Below are 10372 nucleotides of genomic sequence, written 5' to 3' on the forward strand. Positions count from 1 at the left end.
AAGCGAGTTATGAGTACTTTAAAATGTACAGACAATTAACAATTTTAAAATACCCATATCTCGCTTTAAAATTAAAATATAATAAAAAGCCCATGAGGTTGTCTAGATGATAATCTTACCTTTAGATTTTATAAGAGATCAAATTACTCTAATTTTTAAGGTAACGGAGCTACACGTGTTCTGCTTTGCGTAGAATTTTCTATGTTACGCACTTGTAAGATGTAGACAACACGTGCGGGTATTACGTCCTCTTAAGAGCATTCACATATAATTTCATTCATACATAAAAACCCAAACATAAGTAGTACCATCTTACAAGATACAGGTTAAGTCGCCAGCCTCAGGTAGATCACCCCTAGTATATTATAGTATTTTTGTAAATGCAGTAGAAATCACTAAACAAGCATCAGTTAGGATCATAGACTTATAATATATAGACCGCGCATTAGTGAAATTATAAGTCTATGGTTAGGATGAGATTAGAACAAGATATCTGCTGCAAAGAGCAAATACCGATAGTGATTAGGGTATAGTCAGTAAAAGTGAAAACTTCTAAAGATATTGTGTTGTTAGTTTAATTAAGGTTTTTCAGTAATGTCAATTTTTTATTTTTTTTTTTGTAATTTCTCGCTTCCTATTTACAACGAGTAATCGTTCTAACTACATAAAACGAGCTATGAGTTACAAAGAGACAGTGGCAGATACGAGGGGTGGCGAAGGGGTGTTCGAACCACCCCCCCCCCCCTTGGGCTGTCTTTTTTATTATAATATTTTACTTTAGCCAAAAAGACAATTTAATCTCCCCATTGGGTGACATCTGGATCTGCTACTGCAATGAGAAAACTCAGCCCCTTAGAATTTGTTGAAACCAATTTTTACAGTACTTATTATTTAATAATTACCTGATGAGATATAGCATTTATATCATTGAAAATGTTATTGAAAACTGCGATCAAGAGATTAATAAGTAAAATATTGGCAACTAATAAGTACATAGCCATTACTAATGGTGTAACCCATCTACCAGTTTGGCAGTTTGGCATGCCAGCTGATTCATCACACCCTGGATAAATTTGATCAGCATACACCTAAATAATATTATATTATAAATTATAAAAATTATTAAATTATTAAGTTGTTTATAAATACCTCTCCGTATAACATAAAATATGGTTGTAAGAATATTTCTCGGATTAAAATCCATTCAGGATCAGAGTCAGGGTACAAAATTGATCGTCTGCTTACTCCAAAGCTCATAAGTACTACAAGCAAAAGAACTACAAAGTACAGCATATTTTTTATCATTTTACCCATCATTGTAACTAGTGGACCTAATGGATAAAGAAATATTCATGTATAAATAGTATTAGAATTTCAAAACTACAGTAGAAGCCGCTTATTAGAAACACGGATTATTGATACAATCGCGTTATTGAAACAAATGTACCAGGACGATCGCCCGTATATAGACATTTAAATCGCTTATTAGAAACATCGGTAATTGACACATTTCACTTTGGTCCCAAAGTGTTTCTAATAAGCGGCTTCTACTGTATTTGATAATTACTAACCAAGATATTTGTTAACACCAAGTATATTCAGAATTCGCAAATACCAATAAATAATATCAGTGCAGAACATAACTCTTCCAATGGCCTGTGATGATGGTTGTAACCTTAAACAAAGTCCGGTTAGGAAAAAAATAATTGCTGCAGCATCACATGGATTCCACATATTCCATGCCCAAACAGAAAATTTATCACTAAAAAATTAAATTAAGTTAAAGTACAAATTGTATAAAATCAATTTCTAATTTTACCTGATGCTAGTAGGTTCAGAAGAAACAATTTCTCTAATTTTTTCACAACCAAATGTGCATATATAAGCAATTACATACAATTCTTGCCAAGATGGATTTGGTTCCATACGGACAAGAACCACATATGTGAAAAGAACCAAAAAGACAAAATATGCAGCCTGCAAAATTAAGTAACATTTGATTATCATACAAAATTAATTAACAACATACCAAAATTATTAAAATGCAATTATTTTGTAATACTAACAGAATTTGCTAAGAACTTTGTAATTGGTGCAGTGTAAAATTCAATGATCTTGTGCCGCAAAGGCAATGGCCGCTGCCTCTTTAAATCATAAGCACTATATTCGTATGATGGAGTTACACATTTATGTTCATAATCAGAATGTTTAATTGTACCTCCTATCGAAGCACTTGGCAACATTGTACCATTTTCAGCTGTTTCATTATCTTTGACAGATGATGCACCCTTAAATTATATTATATATTAATAAACATGATAGTAAAATAAAATTTTAATTCATACATCTAAATTTGTCTCCACAAGATTTAAGTGTGACCGATGGACACCTCCTTCCACACTTTCATTTTCTTCTTCTAATTCCAGTCCGTACAAATGTTCTTCTTCAGTTTGTGGCATTGACTGTAATTCTTTTCGAGATTTAAATTCCAGTCTGGATATATATGGTGGAAATAGCAATCCTAATAAAATCTATAATCAAACATTTAAAAAAAATAATGTATCTATAATTTAGCATTAATATTGTTAATACCCTGATGTTGGTATTTTTTCTTGTCCTTAGACCTCCCATCCAAAGATCAGCTAGTATTATTTGACTACAAGGGTGAGCAAGCAAAGCCCTATGATTTGCAGCCACCGCTAAGCTAAGACAAGTTTGACCACTCCAATTTTGCAGCTCAACTGTTAGCATTTGTTGGGCTTGGTCATCATCTTGACGATAGCAATAATCCAATAACTCAAGTGCTAAAATTATATTTTATTATTATTAATATTTTAATTTAATTTATACATCATGTTGGTACATACAGATATCTTCAAACACTTTGGCATAATTTCGTAATTCATCATATATTTCTGTCTCTAAATCATCTTCTGCTGCTTCGTGTGCCATGGCTTTATAAAGCTTACAGGCAGCAAGTGATTTAACTAATGCTTCTTCTCCATGCTGCCACATTAATAATGCCATCTCTTGACGCTTAGTTAACACAGTCCAAATCTAAAAAAAATTTAAAAACCAGATAAATTTCACGGAATTATACTGAAAAAAGACTATTAATTTAGATTTAAGGATAAGTCATTTGAAAATATAAACAACAATTATCATCTAATTAGAAAAATATTTCAGAGCAGTAGAAATCTACTGATTAAAAATGTGTGATGTAATTCTCAAAAATAATTCAATTATAATCTGGATAGCTCTAGATAAAATTCAGTCATATTTTTAAAAGCTATTAATCTTAGGACAAACAAATGTATGACAATGATACTCGATTGAGAAATATTAAGATATAATATCTTTTGAAAGATAAACAAGTAGGACTATTAAATATTTAATATGTATATTATTGAAATGTCCGATATTTTTCTAGATGAAACTTTGACAAGAAGTATTCATATGAACAAATAACTATATAATGTAGGTTATACTAGAATGAGAACTCTTTATCCTTTAGTCAAATTAGTAATCAATATATTATTTGAGTAATAAGATATTCAAACGGTACATAATATACTCATCAGTATATTTTAATAATCGACCTCTAAACATTATGCTAGTTCAATAATTTTTTTTATTTTTATAGATTTTTCAAGATAATGGGCCCCACTGAACATATTCGTAGGGGGCCTATATGGCTAAAATTAAAAAAATTCAAACCAAATGTTATTCTGTATATATGTTTTCAAAAGAATTTTTATAATTCTTAATTTTTAAATAGTTACCCAAAACCATCTAAAATCAGTGCAAATAGCTAACCGAAACAAATTATTATGTCTTTTACAAGAACCAGAAAATCATACATTAACTTCTTTTATAGATTGGTTAAGAAATAATAATGTAAGGATATCTATAATAAATAAAAATTGAACAATAAATTACGTACTAATAACTCATTAAATGGATATTCAAAAAGAGATTCCTCTTCAGAATGTTCAGAATCAGCTAAAACACCCAATGTTAAATTGTTTCCATAGTAACGTGTAAATGAAGCACTGTTTCTGTGCGTATTGTTCAAACGGCGTGTTTGGGCGTACATTGTACGAAATTTACGTCTGGTGTATTGAGCTCTATTTAAAGAATGTAAATCAAAAACTAAATATAACAATGAAAATAACATTTCAATTTTACCTGTATGCACCACCCATTAGTTTATTAATTACTAATCCAATGTCATGCAATGTATACATATAACCTTGAGGGATATGAGGTCGAACATCCCGTAATATATATCCTAATGTATTTGTTGGTCCTTGTTTCTGAAAAAAAAAAAAATATGAGTATCTAAAAATGTAAATGTGTATTGACATTTATTGATAATTTTTAGTTAAATATATTATACATAATTTATAAATGTATAATAATTTATACAATAACTATATATTATTATATATATTATTACAACATCAAGTTCACCACCATGCTTTATTATTTTAGAATAAAATAAATAAAATACTTTTACATAAAATAGATGATTTAAATTAGGTAACATTAAACTAACACATTATTCAGTATTTAACTATTTAATAGACGTGATAAATCAGTTATAAAATAAAATAAAAAATTATTATTATGGAGATAATGTACTTAATTCGACATTGATAAATTATTTTATGCATGCAAATTACTTTAAATTAGTAAGCTACTGGTGTATAACAAATTACTTTTGATGTATACACTATAGCCACTGATTTAATATAAATACAGATTTTTATTTTCTATACAGGTGGTCAACTGTTTTCCATTTTTTTCTTTTAACTAGGATAGGACATCAGAAATCATAATGGGCCAATCCATATGATAAAATTTAAAATTATTTTACTTTATTAAGAAAGCATTTTTTGTAGTTATTTTTATATGTGTATTCAAATTGATTAATAACTTGGTACAAAATAATGCAAGTATGCAAACATATTTTTTTATTTATTTTTTGAGAATATTAAATTTTAATAATTATTTCAAATTCCAAACACAAATATATAAATTAATAATTATACATTTATCTAGTAAAAAATATATTTTAAATAAATACATGCAATATATACAATTTAACTCACAGTGTTGTATAACTCTTCAAGTCTAGAAATTGATAAAAATTTCTTCATACTAACACCATTTTCTAACAACAGTTTTACAAAATCAATCCGGTCATGTTCTAAAGCTTGCATCATAGATTCTTCTAAAGCACCTACACAGAAATAACATGCATATTTACTAATTAATTCCAAATTAAATTAGATTTTAAACATTTTAAGACTTACCTTCTGGCCATTCTTGTCCATAAACAAATATTTCAGATCTAGCTATGTCTACACGATTCCAAGTCAATGCCAAACTTAACTGTTCTGATGGAGATAAATGTTGACTTTTAAATAATGCAGTTAATATAGTTTGATCTAATTCCTGTGACTTTTCTTGTCCATCACTCATTCGGAAAATGGTTATCTATATTTCGAAGAACCAAAATAAGTTTCATAACTTTGAATAAAATATAATTTCTATAAGTACCATATTTTTATGCCTTGTACATTCAATGAGTTCTTCATATAAACGTTCAGCTTTCTCTTGCCCGACTTCAAATGTAATTTGTATGGTATTTAATAGATATTCTTTCATATTTTCTAAAACAGTTTGTCCGCCACTGTCCACTGCATATCTGATTCAAAAGGTATAGGCCACCTTTTTCATTTTTATCTAATTACTAATACTTAAAAAGCAAATAGATAGATTTCAAGCTATGATAAGTTATTACCTGTGTGTGAAAGCTAATAGATCAGCCGCTCTGCCTGAACCATCACATATAACCACTGGTACTGGAGGAGTATCTGTAACATATTCTAACACTGCTCTAATTGTATGAGTACCTCCTTCAATCACTAGACAAACAACTGGAGTACTATAATGCGCACCTGTAAAAATAAAAATAAAACCCTAAAATGTTATTCAACTCAAAAGTTATATATAAATTATATAAATACTTGGATGCAGTTTTTGAATTGAAATATATTTTTCCAATTTTTTACGTAATTCAATTTCTGCACCATAACGTCCTGATGTGCCATCGTCCACCAAAAGGAAATAGGTATGCCTATTATTCAACACAGCTAATTTAGATCTAGGTGATGATATAGAATGGTAGGGAACATCCTTATTATGACCAATAAGTTCATGGTTGTTTTCGATAATCCCCCATGGTGCTATGCCTATAGACACAACTCTACCTGGGCGTTGTGAATCAAGCAAAAGTGCATCTCCCACTTGACGAGTAACACCTAAATATAAAATTATAGTTATATAATATAGCACAGATGTAATTCATTGAAAATTAAATGTTTTAAAATTACCAGTGTTTGTTCCTCCAGTAAATACCCAAGCACCAGTTGTTTTAGCTGCTTTCAATAATCCTTTACGTAATACCTTCTTCAATTTGGGTTGTATTTCGAAATTGGCTTTTCCTCCTTGAATAGTTATTAATAATTTTGGTAGTTCTAGACCCCATTCTCGATTAAATAAGTGAAGTATTGTTTCTGGTCTAGTGTCATGTGACAATCTAACATACTATAAAACAATTTCTTAACCCTCATTAGTATACCATTCATGTTTAAATTTATTGCAAAAGTTTACCTGTGCTTTGGTAGGATGTGGGCCGCCTTGAAACTCAATTGTTCCATAGGCATCTGTTGCTGAAACTACGGTATGTTTTAACGAAGACCATACTTCGTTAGGATTATCAGGGTCTAACTGTACAGAGCCACTTCCTCCACCACAGTGAAATGTTAATGATAACCCACAACTACATCTATAATGAATATTTTAACTTAAAATTATTAGAACCAATAAAATTAAAAATTATCTAAGTCATTGATAAAAAAATTACCTAGTCTTATCAGTACTGGATGGAATAAAAGTTACACAATCTCTTTTTTGAAATAATGCTTCAACCCAACTCCGAGCTTGCCTCTAAAATATAAAATTGTAATTAGGTAGGTACAAATTTAACTCAAGAACTAATTTATTTATAAAATAAATAATTCAAATAATTGTATGTTATAAGTTTTTCTATAGATAAATATTTTTAATAGGTAAATAATTGGATATCAATTATTATATGACTAATTTTAAATATATTTAATTTAAATTAAATGAAAATATAGGTAATTAGTTCTTAAAAAACTAAATATTTATTAATTACAATGTAATAAAAATGTAGCTAAAATATATAATATTTTTTATTTAATATAAGATTAATAATAAAATACTTGAGTATAATATACGTAAGAGATAAGATAAGTTTTAAATGCAAATAAATGTGATATAATATATTTTTGCATAACATGTGTTACATGCTAAAATTCAAAAATGTGTGAATATGTTTTTTACAATAGATTATAATTATTTAATAATTTCAATGCAATACTTAATATATATATTAAATATTTAACTACAAACAATATACATACTTTCTTGGATTTGTTTATTTTTGAAATCATAATGACACTTAGTTACTCTTTGTTTGTTAAGGTTATAACATGCAGAATTTAACGTTTCTACCATTGTCAGCCAATGAATCTGAAAAAGAAGAAGTTAAAATAAAATGTCATTATTTAAATTATTATAGTAAACTCGTGACATTGTATGACCAATAGTTAATTATTATATAATTTAAATATAATAAAGAATGAATAAAATTTAACCCAACATACCAAATTTAATCTGGTCCTCTGGATGGCTAAAACACTGAACACTATGAAACACAAATTATACAAATTAGTGGTTAATTACCATGCATTAAACAATAGTATTAAACAGTCTGGTGTTACAACAAATGTCATGCCGACGTTGTCAGGTGAATTATTAAAAATAATCTTACATTCAATAGTGCAACACAATATTGAATCCAATAACTATCACTCACCTTTACATTTACATTTTGGAAGATTCGGAAATAATTGATTCGAAAATATTTAATAAATTTAGATAAAACAATTTAAATTCTAAGCCTAATTTTTAACCCATTGTCACTACTATTTGATTTAGATTTGACCATTGAGCATACATAGATGATAGTTACATAGGTAGATAGTCGACGACCGAAATTGGAACCTGTACATTTAGTACAGTAATTTGTTTATAGATGGCGCTAATAAACATTTCAGAAATATTTTCCATATTTTACTTTTCACTTTACAAACTCGAATATTTTACCCATTACAAAAATACAAAATATTTATTTTGTCATGGCATTAGCATGCTTAAGAGGACGTCATACCACAGAATAGATGTACCTATGAGCTATGACGCATAACCGTAAGCCACAGCGTTGCCTCTTCCAAAGTTTCATACGCACAAGTGCACAACATTGAACATAATATCATAACATATTTTACGTTCAGAATGATCAATTTAAGTAATTTTTATTATTAAATCAATTAAATAATATTAACACTAATTACTAAGTTATCCTGGGGATTTTTTCAATATTTCAATATTGCAGCAAGTTGGCCTATGAGCATTTGAACATTTTCCAACTACGATTTACAAGCCTACCACTGCATTTTTTGTGTACAATTTTCGAATAGAATTGTTTAAATTCCATGGCGATTTTCGTTACGGACCAATATAATATATAAATATGAGTATACGGTTAAAAATTATAACAGAAGCTTAAATCATAGACATATTATAGTATGGCGATTGGCGACGTTAAAATGGTTTTAAATCCAGATAAGGTAGATACGTCGTACTCCATGTGTTAGTGGTTTTGAATTTTACATAACAAGTACCAAGTACCAACAAATGATAACGTGTTATCGCAACAGGTTGTTGTGGTATTTAGTGGTGTGGTTGCAGCATAGATAATATAATATATGTATTATCTATGGGTAGTGGTCTGATACTCAAATTCTCTGATAAACAGATAATATTCTGTATTTCTGTCAAGTGTCAGTGTAAATAAAGTGTAATGAACTCAACTGAACTCAATGCTGAACTGCTGAATTAGTGAAGTCAGAAACTTAGAAGGGTCAAAATCTGACAGACTCCGTGACAGCTCAGAGATTAAGTTTAAGTCTAACAATAATTACATAGTAAAAATTTAAATTCTCAAGTCCAAATTAGTTGGTTATATTATATCTGATAAATTTTCCAACAGTAATATAATATAGTCATTTAAGATTTAAAAAATGTCAGCAGGAAAACGGCTTAGTCCTAATGACCCGGGATCTTATTCTTTACCTGGTGAGTAATTTGAAAGTTATCTATACCTATATTAAATACACATGTTTTTTTGTTATATTTAACTATTAGGTATTTTATTAATTTAGGTAATTGTAATCTGTTCTACAAATATATTTCTTTTACTATAATTTATGACAAATTAATAATTAGGGCTAGGATTTTTATGAGTTTATATGCATAGGCATTTTCTTTTTGCAAATTCTGATTACTATTATTGTTTATAATGTCTACAAACCCCATCATGTTGAAATAAACTGGTTATTTTATTTTGAGTTTCTGCATATATTAATAAAATGCATAATATTGCATATTTCAACTATAAACACTTAAAATGCATGGTATAGTTTAGCAGCGGTAGCCAGCAAGAAGAAAATAGAATATTATTTATTATTATCCATCCAAAAAATACCCTATATTATACTATTTAATGTAACATTTCGCATGTGGGAGATAGTAATATAATTTATATCTTATCTTAATTGTTTTATACTCTAAAAACTGCAACAGTAGTTTAGATTTAATAATTGTTTGTATCTTTAATTCAGATATCACAGATGTAAAGCAATTTGAAATAGAACCATCAAAATATTCATAGTTTTTATAACCAGTATTTCAATTTAGATAATTACCTAATTATAAAATGTATATTAATTGCTTTGTTTATACCTCGTGCACATTTAAACAATTAATGTATTATGTTTAAAAATAAAATAAAATTATAAAAATTATTTTCTAGAAAAAGTTGCTGTAACTCATATTGATATAGAACTTGCTGCTGATTTTGAAAATGAAAAACTTAAAGGATTTGTTGATTTGAGCATAACTAAAATTGATGAGAGCTGTGATCATATTGTATGGTAAAGACAATTCGTTTATAATTTAAAAATAATTCAACAAAATGTTTAAATTCTAGATTTTGGACAATATTGATTTGAATGTGTTAAGTATTGAAAACAAAGATGATAAAACATTGTTAGATTACAGTATAGTGAGCGCTTAGAAGTGTTTGGTTCCAAACTTGAATAAAATACCATCTAAAAAAAAGTAAGAAATCAGTTATTTTACACTTAATTTTTAA

At 28.2% G+C, this 10372-nt stretch overlaps 1 protein-coding gene across 1 annotated transcript in view; it reads right to left on the minus strand.

Annotated features, from left to right (window-relative positions):
* LOC100164560 (transient receptor potential cation channel trpm) overlaps nt 1-8128 on the minus strand; it is a 10588-nt gene extending 2460 nt beyond the window's left edge. The window contains exons 1-21 of the mRNA XM_003245145.4: nt 7973-8128; nt 7761-7801; nt 7518-7626; nt 6935-7017; nt 6682-6856; nt 6402-6615; nt 6036-6329; nt 5810-5966; nt 5566-5713; nt 5319-5502; nt 5115-5245; nt 4189-4316; nt 3944-4127; nt 2868-3057; nt 2593-2804; nt 2346-2531; nt 2067-2288; nt 1820-1977; nt 1572-1762; nt 1150-1331; nt 903-1088 (exon numbers count right to left, since the gene is read on the minus strand). Coding sequence (XP_003245193.1) covers nt 903-1088; nt 1150-1331; nt 1572-1762; nt 1820-1977; nt 2067-2288; nt 2346-2531; nt 2593-2804; nt 2868-3057; nt 3944-4127; nt 4189-4316; nt 5115-5245; nt 5319-5502; nt 5566-5713; nt 5810-5966; nt 6036-6329; nt 6402-6615; nt 6682-6856; nt 6935-7017; nt 7518-7547 — 3255 coding nt within the window. The 5' untranslated portion in view covers nt 7548-7626; nt 7761-7801; nt 7973-8128. The remainder of the gene's footprint in view (nt 1-902; nt 1089-1149; nt 1332-1571; nt 1763-1819; nt 1978-2066; nt 2289-2345; nt 2532-2592; nt 2805-2867; nt 3058-3943; nt 4128-4188; nt 4317-5114; nt 5246-5318; nt 5503-5565; nt 5714-5809; nt 5967-6035; nt 6330-6401; nt 6616-6681; nt 6857-6934; nt 7018-7517; nt 7627-7760; nt 7802-7972) is intronic.
* Between the last annotated feature and the right edge of the window lie 2244 nt (nt 8129-10372).

This window comes from Acyrthosiphon pisum, chromosome A1 (genome assembly GCF_005508785.2).
Source record: "Acyrthosiphon pisum isolate AL4f chromosome A1, pea_aphid_22Mar2018_4r6ur, whole genome shotgun sequence".
Classification (NCBI taxonomy): Eukaryota; Metazoa; Arthropoda; class Insecta; order Hemiptera; family Aphididae; genus Acyrthosiphon; species Acyrthosiphon pisum.